This window comes from Numenius arquata, chromosome 8, assembly GCF_964106895.1.
Source record: "Numenius arquata chromosome 8, bNumArq3.hap1.1, whole genome shotgun sequence".
Classification (NCBI taxonomy): Eukaryota; Metazoa; Chordata; class Aves; order Charadriiformes; family Scolopacidae; genus Numenius; species Numenius arquata.
The window spans coordinates 807,835-825,709 of record NC_133583.1 but is presented as its reverse complement, the minus strand read 5'-3'; the positions used below and the strand labels follow the sequence as shown (position 1 = coordinate 825,709).

At 52.4% G+C, this 17,875-nt stretch overlaps 1 protein-coding gene across 1 annotated transcript in view; it reads right to left on the bottom strand.

The window, feature by feature from the left end:
• Positions 1–16,427: 16,427 nt before the first annotated feature.
• RAD18 (RAD18 E3 ubiquitin protein ligase) overlaps positions 16,428–17,875 on the bottom strand; it is a 47,086-nt gene continuing 45,638 nt past the window's right edge. Inside the window, exon 13 of the mRNA XM_074152407.1 lies at positions 16,428–17,159. Within this exon, the coding sequence (XP_074008508.1) occupies positions 17,057–17,159 (103 nt within the window). The 3' untranslated portion in view covers positions 16,428–17,056. The remainder of the gene's footprint in view (positions 17,160–17,875) is intronic.

The window sequence follows — 17,875 nt, the reverse complement described above, 5'->3', positions numbered from 1 at the left end:
AGTTCACTTCATCGCGCCGATAAGCATTAATTTGAGCGAATACAGATGGCACCGAGCAGCGGCTCCGTCCCGCACAGCTCGTGCCTGCGGGCACAGCCCGTGGGGACAGCAGTGACGGTGTCCTCTTCCACGGGGAGCCGGGACCCATCCCGTGCGGTGGCTGCGGCTCCCGGAGCTGGCTAGCAAGTTCAGCCTCCCGGCCTGTGAAGACAATAACGCTGTCACCGAGCGGAATTAAAACGCTTTACTGTTAATTGTGTGGGGTTGTTGCCTGCTGTGTGTCTGTGCAGTTTGGGGTTTGCAGCTGGAAACTGCATTCCTGGCGGATGCCGCTCTTGGGGGGTTTCCCGGGGTGGAGGCGTGAGACTCGCACACAGGAGGCCATCGTTCCCTCCATACCTCCGTTTTCCCACATAAACTACGGAGTGTAAAACCCTGCGAGGGGCTCAGTAGAGAGGCGATGGCTGAAAACAAGGCCCTTGCTGCGCTGGCAGCGCCCGGGGCACAGCAGTGACGGGGAAGTAGCCCCATGGCCTTGGACATCAGGGGCCAGCCACGGTCGGGCTGAGGGATCCAGCCATAAGGTTTTGATTGCGGTGGGAAGAGAGCGAAGGGAACTGTCGCAGCAAAACATCCCACCTACGCCCAGCGCGTCGCTGGGGCTCGGGCCAACGTCCCGCTCACGGTGACATTCCCTGCGCCGGCCCCACAGCCCCTCGTAGCCCCTCGTCACCCCTCGCAGCCCCAGGAGGTGTCCCTCAGCCCCTCGTCACCCCTCGCAGCCCCTCGCTCCTTCTTCAGGCGGAGCGGCGGCTGCCCCACAACTCAAAACCAAACACACGTGATTCTAAAGCGAAGAATCTTGTGAGACTGAAAGGGTTCTTCCTCTGAGTCACCCCCAAGCTCCTTCCAGCTTTAAAAATTCGATGATGCCATAGAGTTGGAAACATTTTTATTTTAAAAATACATGCTTTGGAATAATCAAAAGCACAAAAGCTACACAAAGCTAAATTTAATTGCATTTCAGTTTACTGCTGCATCTGAAATAGCTGTTTTTCCAATAGCTATCTTGAATCCCAACTTTATAGTCCCCATGATACAAGAGGTCTGGCAAAACTTCAAGTCCAGGCCACTGTTTTACAGCAGGAGTTGCAGCCGCTCATGAACCCTGGTGTAAGGATATGGCCCAGAGCAGGCATTGCAAGCTAGAAACATCAGGATATTTTATCTGGCTGCTTTTGCATGGGAAATTTTCTTTATCCTAGAATTTTTTCCTAGTCCTCACCCCCTGCACTCAGTCTGCAAGAGGCCCAACTTTGGTAAATTTACTAAAATACAGAGATGCGTGAAAATACAGAGTCCCATGCACACACCTCCCTGGCAAAGGCAGATTAGTGCTTCAATAAAAAGCTGCTGAACGTCATGAGCATCAGATAAGGCTTGGGAATATACTACGGGCAGAGAGAATGATGAGTGTTTCCCTGTCTGGCCTGAATGTGCACACGAGTAAATCCCCAAGTACGATATAAAATTCCCGCATAGCTATCCGCTTGCTCTATTGCTGGTTTTCAGAGGAATACACGCAGAGTAAATACCGTAAAATGTACCAGGCTTATATCAACGAGTCTTTGGAGACAAACCATGGAAATACAAGCGACACACAAAATTATTTGGTCCTGAACACTTATTAAAACTTCATTGCACTAATGGTGTCACCGATTGGTGGCAACGCACTACAGTGCTGCCCAGCTTTTTTAAGATGCAGGTAAAATACTCTTAGGTAATGCCATACCACCACTTACATCATCTGACTGCCTCAGCTGTGCCCTTGGTCACCGTATTTTCGTTAGTTAAATAAAAAAATAATTTAAAAAAAAAATAAATCAAAAAACCAAACCCCAAAACTAATCCTCAGATTGACTGTAGTAAATAACCTCACGGGAAACGGAGCTGGAGCCCATCGCTCCTGCTCGGTGAGCGCAGGGACGGGCTCGCTGGGGCTCGGCACAGGGCTGTTTGATAACGGCGGTTTTGTTTTGGAAACTATATCATCAAAGCGTTACTGGGAGGGAAGAAAGAGCCAGGAGAGCTGGTTTGCACACAGGCAGACGAAGAAGGGAGGAACAACTTGGATGCTGCAGTCTTGAGCTTTAGAAAGCATTTCCAGTAGAAGAAGAGAATTTGCATGAGTTCATGCCACATATCGAGACCATTTCTTCTCTTCCCTTCTTTTTTGTTTATCTAGGAACACTGAGCTTCCTCAAAGAACTCGGTGTTAAGACCCTTTTACATCATGTTGCTGTAAGGTTCACGGGATTCAAGCCATTTCCTTCAAAGAAATCCTTTACTTATTAAAAACTGTCAGCCTCTTCCCCCGTGCCCTCCTGCCTCTGGCCGCGCAGGAGCCCGAGGAGCTCACTCAGCTTCTCTAGATAGTCTTGAAAAAGAGTCTCAATTTGTTGGCATTAAACCAGCCCCCGTTCCCATACTCATTACCGTTCATACTGCAGCACTGCGAGTGAGAATCCCCACCAGAGCCTCTGGAGATGCAGCAGTTTTTGGTGGGTGCCAGGAGCCGCAGAAGGATGCCCCCTCCCGCTCTCCCCGGGGACGCAGCAGCAACGCCCCGCTCAAACCAGGGAGATTAAACCTATTTAAACTGGAGCTGGCCATGGATCACGCTGATCCCGTAATCCAGGCTCATCCCGTAATCCAGAGAGTCCTGTTCGGGCTGTGGCAGACCTTCACAGGGCAGAATTCCAGGGTTTCTACAGGGAAGCCCACAGGCTCCCATCTTCTGCCGGTGGGCTGGGGGGTACCTACCGCAGGCGGGGGAGACCATGGGAGAGGTCACCCGGGGAGAGAGGAAAGGGGGGGTTTACACATGCGATACCCAACGTATATAACTCTGCATATGGCAATAAACACCCCTCCACGCTCCCCCTTGCAGGAGCGGAGCCCGCCTGGCTGAAGGCTTCATATGCGGCTCCAGAACGACATCGTTCATGCTGAAATGTTTCTCGCTTCATCCATCCCATTGCGGCCTCAAAGCCCATAAAAATCAATGGAGCCTGCAGAGACCTTGGGAATAACAAGCCGGGCTAATACAGGATGGTGGAAATATAGAAAAATATGTTTTTTAACAGAGACACTTCAGTTTCAAGCTTTTGGGAGATTGCATAATAATTTTACTACTTTTTCTGTTGGTTTGTTGTTTTTTTTTTACTGTACTTCTGTATAACTTCATGCTATTTATTTCAGTTGCCCTGAATGCTCACTCATCAACAAGGAGAAATAAAAAGCAAAACAAGCACAGTGAGATGCAGGACCTTGTCTCCGTCCCCCCGAGGCTGCTCCGGCTCGGAAGGGCACAGTGGGACCCACGGGGACAGGGGCTGCTGCCCCCAGCTACGCTGGGCCAGTGACCACCGCCTCTGACCGGCCAAGGCCCTGACCAGCAGCAATCAGAAAAATGCGTGTGCAGCAATAACGAGTTTTATGGCATCTGCAAAATCAAGGTACGAAGTGACATATTATTGAACATCACCTCCTGGCACCTCAGGTACCAACTACATATTGCCATGCACACAGGTATGAATCGTTCATTTAATGTGATGTGCAAGCGCTGGCCCCCTACAACAGGCTCCAGTCCAGCACACACAGAGCTCCAGAATCATAGAATCATCTAAGTTGGAAGGGAACTTCAAGATCATCTCGTCCAGCCATCAATCTAACTCAAGAAGAACACTTTTGCCCATTAAAACAAGGCACACTTCTATTTGAGCATAACATCTTACCTTGTTCCGGTAAAGATAGAGGATCCAGAACAAAAATGAAAAAAAAATATATGTCTGCTTATTTGAATACATACTCATATGTAAATTATAAAATTAATTCATATACAAAAGAAAGTGAATCAGCTTTGCTGCTCATCACCACTTCAGCAAAATCTATGCCAGGGGATACGAAAGGGACTGCAGCCCTTCTCAAGATAATTAAGTATATACATGTGTACATATAGAGGTGTGAGGCAGCCATACGTTAGAAGTGTCCACAGGGGGGGTGTGAGTGTGTGTGTTTTCACACACCCCCTGCCATGACTCCCTCACACGGAATACCTGCCGTGCAGCCACCAGCCCAGGCTCCAGGAATGCATCCACGGGGCCAAATCATTAACCAGGGCAGCAAGCTTTCACTCCGAAAATGAAGCCCAGCTACATCTGTACCAACTTTTCTGCCTCGCTAATTATTCCCCATTTGCAGTAATGTGTTTACCTTCTCCTTCCCAAAGTTAGTAATTTGTCCTCCTCTTTATTTAATTTCAGGTGGTTGATTTTGAGCCAGCTCACCAATTTGATGGAAGCATTTTGAATTCAGCTCCTCTCCTTCAGAGCGCTCGCAGCAACTCCTCCACCGCCGGGCTGTGGAAAAAAAACATGATTATTTACTTTCTTCCAAACTGAAAATAACTGGTGTTAGGCTCGCCCACCAGGCAGCGGTGATGATTTAGCTTAAATTCCCACACCTGAGTAAGGCATTCAAATCCCAAAATATCTGTTCCTCTACCAAAACGGACCCTCCATAAACCGAAGGATCATTTATTAATTACCCCTGCTGGCAAAGACACCACCCTCGAGGCAGCAGGGTCCCTGCCTGTCCCCTGCCCACCTCCAGCCTCCCTCGCAGGGTCACAGACCCCACCAGCCGTGTCCCTGGCTGCGACGGAGACCCCTCAAATCCCGAGCAGAACCTGGCCAGAACGGCAGCCAGAGCCAGCCGGGGGGTTCCCTCCCCGCCACCACAAAGCTCAGCCTCCCGCGGGGCTCAGGTACGTGCCATCGCTGAGGACAGCGTTTAAGGAATAAAGTAACATCTGGTTTATATGAGCAGGAAAGCGCCCCGGCTGCTGGTTCTTGGCTGCCCGATTTATGACAGTCGGTTACAAAACCACCTCAGAGAAAAAGCCCACAGCGGTTGTGTCTGTGCTCCCGCCGCCCCTGCCCCGGCCGAGGGGGGAAGCTGCCGCTTGTGTGCCAGCACTGTGCACACGCACACACACACACACACACGTGCACAGCCCTGATCGGTACAGGTGCTCCAGGTGCCCCAGATACGGCTGCTGGATGTGGGAGGCGGGATGCTGGTGCAGGATGCTGGAGGCGGGATGCGGAATGCTGGATGCTAGCGTGGGATGCTGGAGGCAGGATGCTGGTACGGGATGCTGGTGTGGGATGCTAGAGGCGGGATGCAGGATGCTGGAGGCGGGATGCAGGACTCGGGCTGCTTTCTTGCTGGCTGGTGGAAGTGGCTCTGCAGTTGCTGCCCAGGCCTGCACCCAGCGGTGGCTCTGCGGGATGGGGCTCTGCAGCTCCAGGAAAACCCCCCAAAGTCAGGGCAGGGCCTGCAGGAGCTGAACAGATACAGCTCAGACCTCCTGGGAATAATCACGGAATTGCAGGGTACCGCTACTCAGCCTTTGTTACTCCAGCCAGGTACTACTCAATACTTCTGCCACGGCTAAACTAACCAGGACAGAAGATTTTATCACAAAACTTTTTCTCAGCTGAATCCTTGCATGGAGAAATGTGTGAACTACTTACGCAAAACCACAAAAAACCCACCCAAAACCACAGCGTGCACCAAATGGGCAGATTTAAGGGCATTTTTCAGGATCGTGGCATCAAACTTTCAAGAAGACATGCATTTCCCCCCAGTCATTGCAATCTTCGTGCCCTGGATGGTCACAGTTTTACACTCCATTTTCTCATCTCCCGCATTAATTACTTTGCAAGATCCCAGTCTCTGCCCCCATCGGCAGCGCTGACCCCTGCTTCGCAAGGCAGTGGGCACGCTGTTATTCCTATTCAAATACCAGAACCTGCAGGCACTTTTGCCTTCAGCCCATTGCACTGAATATGGCAAAATGGAAAGATCCCACTGAAACCCACCCGCCATGGACTACTTTCACCCAGATACTTTTTTTAACATCGGAAGTCAAATAGCTGCTTTATAAAGAAAGGCTTCGACTGGAAAAATCCCTAATATCAAAACTAATACTTCTGCTGATTAAAGATTTCAATGCGAGGCGTGTGTTGGCAGTGGGCAGTCACACCCTGGAGCACGGGACCCCGATCTGTGCTGTGTGGGACCCTCCTCAACCGGATTCCCAGAGCCACGACAAAGGGGACGGGTCTCAATGGTCCTTCCAACAGGGCAAGCTATGGAATCATAATTTTTCACTCTGTTTTATGTGGATTTCGGGGGGGGGGGGCGGGGCGGTTTAAACCTCCAATTGCATTTTCTCATGTATGACCATCGCTTTAAAAGTCAGCACAACGGAGTACAAGACAGCAGCAATTTTTCTGAAAGCCCCTAAGCAGAGGAGCTGCCACAGGCACAGCGACTTTCACCTATGCAAACTAAGTCCAAATGAAGTAATTTAATTTTATATTTTTTTATCCTGATTATTCCTTATGCATCCAGGCATATTCAGCTGGCTTTTAAATCAGGCCCTTTCCATCAGGGTGAGTGACGGGGCATCCTCAGGTGAATCCAGCCTGTCACCGGTAAGAGGTGCTGGCAGCCAAAGGTGTCTTAATGGGCATCCACAGAAACTAAAACAAGCGTAGAGATTAATGAGCAGATCAGAACACCAGGCTGGGATTTGCCATCCATTATCGAGGTAAAGGGAACTCAGCTGGCACGTTAATTAATTGTCACGAAGTGCGAACAGAAGCTCAGCACGTTCCGGTCCCCTACCAGAGGCTTTCCAGAGTGTGGGGGATGAGGAAGGGCCATTCCCCCATGGAACTGAGCGCTTGGTGGGCAGTGACAGCCCCCGGGGACGAGCCACACGAGGGTTTGCCAGGCAGACCCAAGGCAGGGGAACCCTCCCTCCCAGGGGCTGTGGGACCAGAGCCCCAGCCCCAGCCTGATTTTCCCAAGTGTTAAAAGCTGCAGCAAGCAGTGGGGACGTGGCATCCTGGAAGATATAACTGTGCAATGCATCGGCCTCGCTGCCTTTTCTCGGGCAAAAAAACTGACCTGCAGCCCCCCCCAGCATGGGCACGGGCACGGCACACACCGGGCAGAGCTGCCACCCGGGCTAGTGCTGCCCTGCAAGAAAGAGCCATCTCCAGCCCTCGGGCTGCTCCCAGGATGTCGGCGGGAGAGCAGAGCCCACGCACAGCCAGCATCCCCAGAGAGAGGCGCGCTTTTCTGGGAAACCAGCAAAATATGCTCCCTCATGCCCTGCATGACGATGGTCCTTAACCCAGGCAGGCGCTGGGCTCGGGCTGGGAGCTGCAGCCACCGCAGCGTGACCGCCCGGCTATAAAAAGAGACGTGATTCAGACCACAGAATCACAGAATCACACAGGGTTGGAAGGGACCTCTGGAGATCATCTAGTCCAACCCCCTGCCAGAGCAGGTCCACCCACAGCAGGTCCCACAGGAACGTGTCCAGGTGGGGTTTGAATGTCTCCAGAGAAGGAGACTCCACCACCTCCCTGGGCAGCCTCTTCCAGGGCTCTGCCACCCTCACAGGAAAGAAGTTCCTCCTCATGTTTAGGTGGAACTTCCCATGTTCCAGTTTGTGCCCGTTCCCTCTTGTCCTGTCACTGGGCACCACTGAAAAAAGACTGGCCCCATCCTCCTGACACCCACCCTTTCAGTATTTACAGGCGTTGATCAGATCCCCCCTCAGTCTGCTCTTCTCCAGACTAAAGAGACCCAAGTCCCTCAGCCTTTCCTCCTAAGAGAGATGCTCCAGTCCCTCATCATCTTTGTAGCCCTTTGCTGTACCCTCTGCAGCAGTTCCCTGTCCTTCTGGAACCAGGGAGCCCAGAACTGGTCCCAGTGCTCCAGATGGGGCCTCACCAGATGTCAACTGAAGAAAAAAAAGAAAAGGTTCTTTCTAACCACCATCGGACACATTTCCAGGCTGAAGCATCTCAGACCTTCACTGCAAGGCCCACTGTAATACTGGTGAATAAATAGGCTTTTGCCACAGAAAATATTGCCTTTTTGTCTTAAAAAATGTGAACCACCAAAACATCAAAAATTCAACCAGGCATTAGAGCTGGAAAGTCAATGAAAAAAAAAAAAAGTCAGCATGAGTTAAAGAAAGCGAATACTTTCTGTAAAAGCTTTCATTAGCTGGGAAAACCAGTTTTCCCCTGTGATAAAAGTTGAGATGGAAAATTTTCAAATCACCTGACCCTGTACCAATTTTCAGAAAATTAAACCGTTTTTCGTCTTGTTCAGACTCCAAAGCACCTACCAAACACGGCTGCTATTCTATTATTTCCAACATGGAACAGCAAAACGACGACAGGAGAAATCAGACCTAAACGATCAGAGAAATTGGGCCATCGGTGTAGTTCTGTTTCCGAATCAGACCGATGGCCCAATTTCTCTGATCATCCGTGGCCCTTGCATTTTCCCCAGGTCAGCCTGGGCTGGAGCATCTCAGCCCCCATTCCCGGGATGCCAGGCTCCGATCACTCCTGGGGACATGGAAATGGTTTTAGGGAATAGCCCCAGCTACCAGAGGCTGCGGCGATTCCTTCTGCTTCCAGAGACATCCCTGCCTGAGAAAAACAACCTGATAGAAACTCCTCGTCACCTGCAAAGCCAAGGAAATCCAAATAACCCCCGCCCCGGCCACCGCGTTTGGGAGAGGGATGGGCAGTGGGAGCCGGAGGGGACCCCGATATTGCTGCTCCCGGGAGCCGCTGCCTTTCACACGGCTCCCGGTGACACCCTGGAAGGGGGGGACACACGACATTTTTACTGTGTCTGTGATTATTTTGTTTCAAGTGTTGCCCTCCTGCCCCGGCCTGAGGGACCGCTCCGTGACTAAATTAATTTCCTGCTGAATGGATTTTGTGCCTGAAGCCGCCATTCCCGAGGCTTTCTGCTCGCCACCCCCCACACAGCACGAGGCATTCGTCGCGGGTGACTATAAGATGGGACAGATGCCAGTCAAAATTAATGAAAAAGAGGAACGAAGTGACCCACTTTGTGATTTCTCAGAATAACTGTGTTTTTTCCCGCCTTCCCCCTGGCCCCAGGTTGGGGCTGAGGGCTGGGACACGCTGGGCTCTGCCGAAGCGGAGGCGATGCCGAGGCAGGAGCCGGCGTATCATCCTCTCGCTGCGTGTCACCGCTTCCAAGCACTGCCTGTGCTCCTCTTCGCCGTGACTTTTGTCCCCAGCCCGGTTGTTCGCAAGTCCCCGACGGCTCCCCAGTTGCCCCTTGACTCGGTGACGGAGGAGTGGAGCTGCCCAAGGGAGCGAGGGGACAGGACAGCGTGGTGAGGACACTGCGTCTCCTCCGGCAGTGTTGTTTTTTCCCTTACGTTATCCAATTTATGTGAATTTAGAGCTGGTGAGAGATGTGCAGCAGACAGCCCCGGGGGAGCCGTTGATGGCACCCCAGGGACCGGCAGCGCTCACCCGTGGCCGGAGCTGGCCCCTGCAGGCAGGGCCACCACAGCTGCTGCTGGTGGCCACCAGTCCTGCCCAGGCACCCCGCTCCATCGGGACAGGAATGAGAGGCACCGGCCACAAAATCCATAGGTTTTTTCCTAAGCCTCTGTATTTCCAGGGCTGTCTGCTCCGTGCCACCTCCACCCTCACCTCCGTGGCTGCTCCACTCGCCCAAACACCCGCTCGGGTTTGTCAACAACAAATGAAATCGCCCGCCTTTGGCACTGAAAGGGAGAAAAAAACCTGTCTCACGCCCATGTTCCACTGATCTCTGCTCGTCGTGCTCATCGTCACACAGGACCGTGGGTCCACGGCTCTGCAGTGTGGCTGTCCCTGCCCCACGTGCCAAAAACCTCTGGTGGGGCCCACCCCTTGGGGTCTCACAACGCTTCCCACCCCCTGCAAAGCCACGGGAGCAGGTGACACAGCCACGGGAGAAGGTGACACAGCCACGGGAGAAGGTGACACAGCCACGGGAGAAGGTGGTGCACCAATCGCCCATGAAAGATCCCAAAGCGGTTTCTTAAACCCAGAAGTCTCTAAGAACACCAGCGAAGGTGCTGACAACAGATACACTGAGTGAACACAAAACCTCCGTCTTCAGCAAAACCACCCGTGTTGACTTTAAATGGTGACTTCAACAATACATGACATAAAAAAATTAATCTCAGCGAGTTGTCAGCAAACCAGCTTGATTTATGTCTGTGTTTAACATGTCATAGCTGCTCTCTCTCTCTCTTCTATCACACCAAGTAATTGCTTCATTATCTTAACACTCCAATTATTGTGGTGGCATGGCTCCTTTAGCTTATTTTCAATGGCAATGTAATTATCTGCAGCCACACCAGTTCACTGATCAAAGATGTTGCGGAATTGATGACCTGCTTCATCCCCGCACACCAATGGCTCTCCAAGTCGCCACCCAGCCGCCTCCTGGCTGGTTCCCCAAAGCTCTTGCGATGTTATTGCTCCGCTAACACAGGAGGTTTAGCAGCTTACCCGGTGGCACGTGGCAAGGGGTCAGCAACAGCTGAATTTGCACTGAAGGATCGCCGATTCCACACCAGCACCTGAAACCTGCAGGTCTGGGATTTGCCAGTTGTGGAAAAACTCCCCAGGAGGAAACTGGTCTCTCCAGGACAGCAGTTATGGGAAAGCATGGCAAGAAGCTTGTTCCTCGTGGGGCTTGCCCAGAGCTCGGCACGTTGGGACCCACCTCACCTGGCAGCACCAGCGGGTCGTGTCCCAGGGATGTCCCAGCCGGTGGGATGTCACCTTAACACTGAGGCTCACCTACACCATCAAACTTCTGAGGAGCTGCAGTAACTCCCCAGCCCTATGGGCTCACCCTGAAATGAACACAGCTGATTTGCATCTTCATTTGCAGGCTTGTTTAATTTCCTGGTGATGGCACTAAACAAGGCAGCACTCAAAAAATATACAAGTCACCAAAAATAAAAGAACCCCGAATCCGTGCAGGGTACGGTGATGCTGTTGCTGAAATACTGGTGACAATTAACGGAGCTTTGCAGGAGCAGGTGTAGGAAACACCGTTCTCCCCTCTGGGGGGACATGGCGTGGGGACACTGGCTGGGACACTGTCCCCAGCACTGCTGGGCCATCGAACCGCCCGGCGATGAGTTTATGAGCCCTCAGTGGCTCGTATTGGCCACTGAGCACCAGTGAGTCACCGCCGCCCGGCTGCTCCTCAGCTGGAAACAAGACTTGTCTGGTTCGTTAATGCGGCTTCTTTACAAGCACTTTGCTAATAAATTATTTCCTTTGTGGCAGCCGCCGACACCAGGACCCAGCGGCGGGGCTTGGGGCTTCCCCGGGGTCAGAGGGGACCAAGGCTGCAGAGGGCGGGGGTGAAGCGGGGGCAGCGGGATGCCCTGGGATCCCCCCAAGCCCCGCAGCACCGTCTGCCTCTCCGGGCCCGTCCCGAGGCACCGCGCAGGTCTTCCGAGAGACGGGGCACTTTAAGGAATCTTCCCGAGGAACAAGATGACATTTTCACACGAAAAACTCCACCGCCTCAGCAGTGAATGAATCTACCCAACGTCTTCAGCGTTACGGCTATTTATAATTCCTTGCCAGCCATCAAGAGCTCCACTGAAATAAGTACCCTTCCTTCAGCTGCTGTGATGAATGGCACCAAATAAAGCAGCCAAGCGTTTCTCCCAGCAGCACTCAAAAAATATACAAGTCACCAAAAATAAAAGAACCCCGAATCCGTGCAGGGTACGGTGATGCTGTTGCTGAAATACTGGTGACAATTAACGGAGCTTTGCAGGAGCAGGTGTAGGAAACACCGCTCTCCACCAACAGCCCCTCGGTCACCGGCACAACACCCGGGTGACGTCTCTGCTGGCACACTCGGGCTTCACCTCGTGCTGCTCTTCGTTAAGCCCTTCATTAGTTAAGCCCAGGGAAGGCAGGAGACCCAGCTCTGTTACCTTCAACCGTAACCCAGTGGTGGGACTCCCCTTCCAACCGCTGGCGCTCCTGCCTGCGCCTGAACAGCCCTTCCGTTGCCATTGGACAGATGGTGGCCAGAAGACAAGCGGCGGAGGGTTGCGTAGGTGACATGTATCCCACCGGGTGTTTGATGGAGGGGACAGCATGGTGAGGGAGGGGAGGAAGCAGAGAAGGGCTTTGCAGAGCAATAACCCTGTGGAGTCGCTTTCTCAGCAGCACACCAGGCACCCGCGCACGGTGGGGTCCTCCTGTTGAGGCCGGTGAAAAAGGGATTTGCTAGAAAACTTGCCGAGTGCAGCCCGAGAGAAAAGAGATTTCTTGGACCAGGTTCCAGACAGGAACTTCAAAGGAGCTTCAAAAGAAGGTGGTGACAAACCCCAGTCTATTCAGTGCTCTCTTCATGCCACGCACGGGTCCTGCCAGCGCCGCCCGGGGCACAGATCCCTGGCACCTCCTGCCCCTCTCCCGAGAGCCGCTTCTCATCCCGCACCAGAGGGACCTTCTCGGTGCATTCTCCCGCTTGTGGGGACCAGAGTGTGCTGCGATAAACAGATCGCACCCGGGTTACGGGGTAGGGGGGGAAATTAAATCTATGCGACTTTATAGCGCTGATGTTTGCCATATTGACAGGAAAATAAACCCACCGCGTTCACGCCTCTGCCCCAACCTCCAGCCCATTTCTATAAGGAAGCGACTCGTGTGATGGTACCGCGGGGAAACAGAGAGTGCCCCATAATGAACTCTGGGTTTTGCCCTAACTCGGCATTTCCCATTACTGCCACGGCACAACAGCATCCCTCCGGCATCCTCTCGAGTGCCAAAACACCCCATTTCGGAGGAGCCAGCGGTGCGGATGGGGGTGTGGGGAAGCAGGCGACGATCTCCACAAGCAGAGAGCATCCCCGGAGCACCAGACCCCGAATGCTCGTCAGGCAAATGCAGGAGGAGGGAGGCTGGAAGGAGCCGCTCCAGCTCCCTTTCTTCTTGCAACACCCGGGTGCCCCGACGGCAGCGCCCGCAGGAGCGACACCTCAGGCCCCGGCAGCTTTGAAGGGTTCAAATCACTCGTGGTAAAAACAACCTGCTATGGGTTCAGCTCTGCGCCATGCCCAGCTGCTGCAAATTGACTTTTTTTCCTGTAATTGTCAGTAATTTGTATTACAAATTGCGCTGTCTGCGGCAGCGAAAGCAGGATGCAGCTATTCCCACGCCTGGGAGGATGTCTGACACGGAAAAGCAGTAATTATCACTGCTCATCACGGGGGCCCTGCCAGCCCTCTCAAATGCGGATCCTTGGAAGTGTTGGGAGGCGTTTTCTGAGCCGTACCCGCTGCTCCCTCAGGGATGCTCACCCAGGGCAGGCAGGAGATGGGAAACCCTGCAGGTCAGCATCCCTCCCACCTCTCAGCCTCCACTGGAATCCCTCCAGCTGCAATCAGGGTCTGTCACTCTTCTTTCTGGAGAGCACGAGAGGGAGAACAGCGGGTACCAGCCCCAGAGAGCAATCAAGTATCTCCAGCAGACAAATGGTAAATTCGCTGTTGATAGTACTTACAGGCAGCAGTGCCCCTCAGAGCGCAAAAGCGGAGCTCGCATCTCGATATCCCCCTGAACTGGTTGCAAGGACCTGTCTAAGGACTGAGCATCACAGCAGAAGCTAAAACACCACTTAAAAACCCCGCGAACCAACTCGAACAACAAATAACTGGTAATCACTTACAGAGTAGACGTGGAAGTTCTGTGAGAAAAACATGGTTAAACCTCCCTGAAGATCCTCTCTAAACACTCCCCGTGAATTATTTGCTCAGCTGCAACCAGGAGGCGCGTTAAGTGTTTAATAACGCAATTATTTGAAAAAGATTTTAAAAGGCTTTTGTAAAGATTTACCACGTAAGCGGGGATTCCAGCGCTCAGGGAGGAGGGTGCCCGGGCGGCTCCGCGCCCTTCGGGGAAAACTATTTTTAATGAGGTTGCTTTATGACTGTGGCACTCCCCGTTACTGTACAAAGCAGGGCTTCCCACCCGGCCCCCGCCAGAGACCAGACTCTCTAGGAAAGCCAAATATTTTATTTCTAACCATCGTGCAATGACTTCCCACAGGCCAACAGCACAAACCCCTGCAAGCAAGTGGCCCCTGAGACGCAGACAGGGCGTTCCCCGGGGAGGGGAGCTCCCGGGGGCTGCGCGATGCCCTGCTGCTGGTGCACCAAATAGTGACACAAAGTGCAACTCTACACCAGATAAACCTGCCCTGCATTTACCCCTCCTAAACCCCATCCTCTAAAGAAAGGAGAAGGCAGGTGGCTGCTGGAGGGGAGCAGGACTCGGGATTTAGTGACAATGGCACTGTGTGGTTTCTCGGTGCACAGCCTGCCCACTGCGTCTGAGAGGGGATCTCCAACCGGCTGCACAGAGTCAGAATCAGGAGTTAAAACACACGGACAAATGGCTCATTGGCTCAGAGAGGCTTTCCTGCAGAAGCCCACGGAAGGGACCAGCACGCCCCGAGCCCGCTCTCGGCAGGGATGGCGGCAGCAGGTGCCGCCCTGAGCCCCGCTGGCCACAACCGCCTTCCACCGGCCCCAACGCAAAACTCCAGCACCATCCCACAGCCCGGGCTGAGCCCTGAAATTCTGCCCCTGGCTTAGCGCAGAACGGCATGAGTGATTTATAATGAGGGAGGAACCATCCAAGGCTTGTATTTGCAGAGAACAAAGTGGATGCACGTAAGAAATAAATAAACATTCTGGGTTTTATTTGAACTGCAAACAGCTCTTTGGGGAAAGCCCGTCACAGCCCCAGGAGGGCAGCTCGCCCCGGGGTTCGCTGCAAACGACAAGAGGGGTCTCAACGCAAAACATTCACAGAAGATTAAAGCGCTGTCAGGAAGGTTCATGTCTCCCCACATCTGCCCAGGGTGACAGGGAGGGAACCCTTCGAAACGCACACCGAAGAGGGGCCGAGCTCTGCCCTTCTGCTGGGAGAAATCATGGTTTCATTGAAAGAACAGAAGGAAAACAGTCATTTCCAAAACTTCCAACTTTTTACACATTAAAGAGTACAGCTTCAAGGGCAACAGTTTTTCTTGTGTTCTCCAAGTGTCAGGGGACACTCTCTGGAGTCACCGTGACAGTCAGGACCGTTCCACTGCCCTCTGGGACCCCACGGCCCCAACGGCAGCTTCTCCTCCTGCCCTGGGGGGTTACAAGCCCCTCGCCAGGCTCCAGCCACCCGGGAGGATGCTCGCCTGAGCTCCCACCAACAGAGTGGGTGCCTCACATTTCACAGGGCTTTATTCACCCCTATATTGATTTTTTTCTCAGTACTTTCTAGCCCATGCTCGCCTAATAAATTACACTTTTTCTCCTTACTGGGTATCGAAATACATTTTCATCTCACATGAGCGGTCACTGTCAGTAACTGCACATCTGTCCCTGCCAGGGACACTGCTCCAAAGCTCCACGAGCAGTATCTCTATTGATGGAAGGCGTTTATAGCCCCTTCTCTGTATTGAGAAGGAAAGCCCCCAGGCAGTTGGGCACTGCAGGATCCTCCTTTCCTGCGGATCCAGGAGCGTTAAGGACCCCAGGCAGCACCGGGCGCCTGGACTACAACTTTCCTTTAGCGACTGGCCACCGTGCCAGGCATCGGGGGCATCGGCCACCGCCTGCAGCCTCAGCAGGGGGACACTCACGGGCCTCTCTACGGCTCCATCCCACCTCTGCGGTTCCGATAGCACCGACAGAGCTTTCTGAAGCTGCTCTCTGCAGATGACAGGGGATATCGTTACCGCATTGAAGAAAATGAAGTGCCGCTAACTCAAATACCACCAAAACATGACAATAAAATCCTCCCAGGGATGCTCAGCGGCAAAGGTAAACCCATCGACGTGAATTCCATTGACCACTACGCGCACAAACGTTTTTATTCTTCTCTGGTTAACTGCACAAAATTCAAATCTGTCTTGTATTAATTACTATAATTAAAAGGCAGCCCCAAAAGCAGAAGTCAGTAATTACTCTCTTTCAAAAGGTTTGCTTTTAGTAAAAACCAAAACAAACAAAATCAGCTTCCCGTTTTCCCTCTGCATCAACTCACCTCGAGCAGCGAGTACAGTCTGTATTTGCCACAGATTTAGCTCGTTCCAAACAAAATATTGCTGGGAACCGTGGTCTGAATCCCAGAATCACAGAACTGTTGAGGCTGGAAGGGACCTTTCAGATCATTGAGGAATATGTTGGAAAGCAAAATGTCCAGTCCCAATTTCAGCTCCAGCCTGAAGTCAAGAGACACGAAACCCTCCGTCTTCACCAGCTTTTGTGCTTTCTTTGCAGAGTTCCTGACGAAAGGCTGCGACCAGAGCTCCGGGGCTCAGTAGGAACATCTCGGAGCATTGTGCATGGGATGTATTTTGCTCACAAGCTGTATTTTCAAAAACCTGCCCAGTTGCTCTGGTTTACTTTAATTTTCACGCATTGCTTTATTTCGTTACAAAACTTCATCATTTTCTGAGATAAGACTTATTGCTAATATTTATTTTAAAGCCAGAATACTTAATGTCCAACCACCTTCCGATTTCTTTCAAATTTAATGAGTTTAAACTGAAATACTGACACATACTAAATGAGTAAGTTTACATGGATATATTTAAAAAAAAAAAAAGCGTATTTCTGTAGAAGAGAAGTGCGCCCCGTCCCTCAGCTCCCCCCACGCCCCGTCCCCAGCCCAGCCAGGGAACCGGAGCATCCCCATCAGCCAGATCCCCAGGAAAATGCCATCCCACCATCACTTCCAAGAGGGCAGAGCAAGGGTCTGTGGGACAGGAGTGGGGACAGTGACACCGCGCAGCCCCCGGGACCCGCTCCTGGCTCCAGCAGCTCCCGGCACTCCATGCCCAACCTTAAAGTCCAACGGCCACAGCGCTGTAAGCAAAACCCAGCAGCACACCCATCTGGTTATTTTAAGGCAGGTTGAATGATAGTTATGCCAAAATTCAGCGGTTTAGGAAGTACCCAGCTACACCGAGAACTGGGAGTCACCACGCGGTGTGTCTGTCGTGCAGCGGGAAGCCCCGCACGGCCGCAGCACTAGCTCTTCTGCCGCTTACTCTCGGGGAGCAGCTGATCATCCTCCCGCACTCGGGGCTGGCGTGACTTTCTTTTGTTACCTCTCAGCTCCAGAACACTGCTGCTGGGGGAAGAAAAAAAAAAGAAAGAAAAAGGAAAATTGGGTTTTGAAGATGCTCTAAACACAGCGGCTACTGGAGGCTGTATTAAAGCGGGGGCACACACGTGTGTGCCACTGCCGATGGTGAAATCCTGCTCTGCCCTCCTGTTTGAAGATGATGACGGCACCCACGAACCAGCCCCCTCACCCTGAGCCTGCAGGACACGGCGCCGTGATGCTTCTCCCCCCCTCGCCAGGGACCAGATGGGAGGGGAAGGAGCAGCCCCAACCTTTCAAATTCCTTGTCCATAAATGAGAAGAGCCCCCGGCGCTGAGCAAACCACGACTGCGTTAGATCAGAAAAGGTCAGCCTGAAGGAGAGTCCCCCCCAGCGGCGCAGCCACCGAGGGGCAGGACGGGCGGCTTCGGCCACGGTTACCCAAGAAGGAAAGCGCGTGGGACTCCCATCCCCAAACACGCTCTCTTTGCCAGAGCCTCTTCTCTTTTATGGACAAAGAATTTTCCACTGGAAACTCAAAGAAGGGTTTTCTTTTTAGTCACAGAGTTAATTTTAAAGGAAAAAAAAAAAGTTAAACTAGCCATATTTAAATTAAGCAGCTAATTTCCATCATTCAGCCTCAGAGCTTAAAATTCCACGTAGTGTTGACGTGAAAGATATCGCTCACCCACCAATGGCTATTTCTAATCAAACAGTCCTTATAAATGCACTCTTTTCTTCA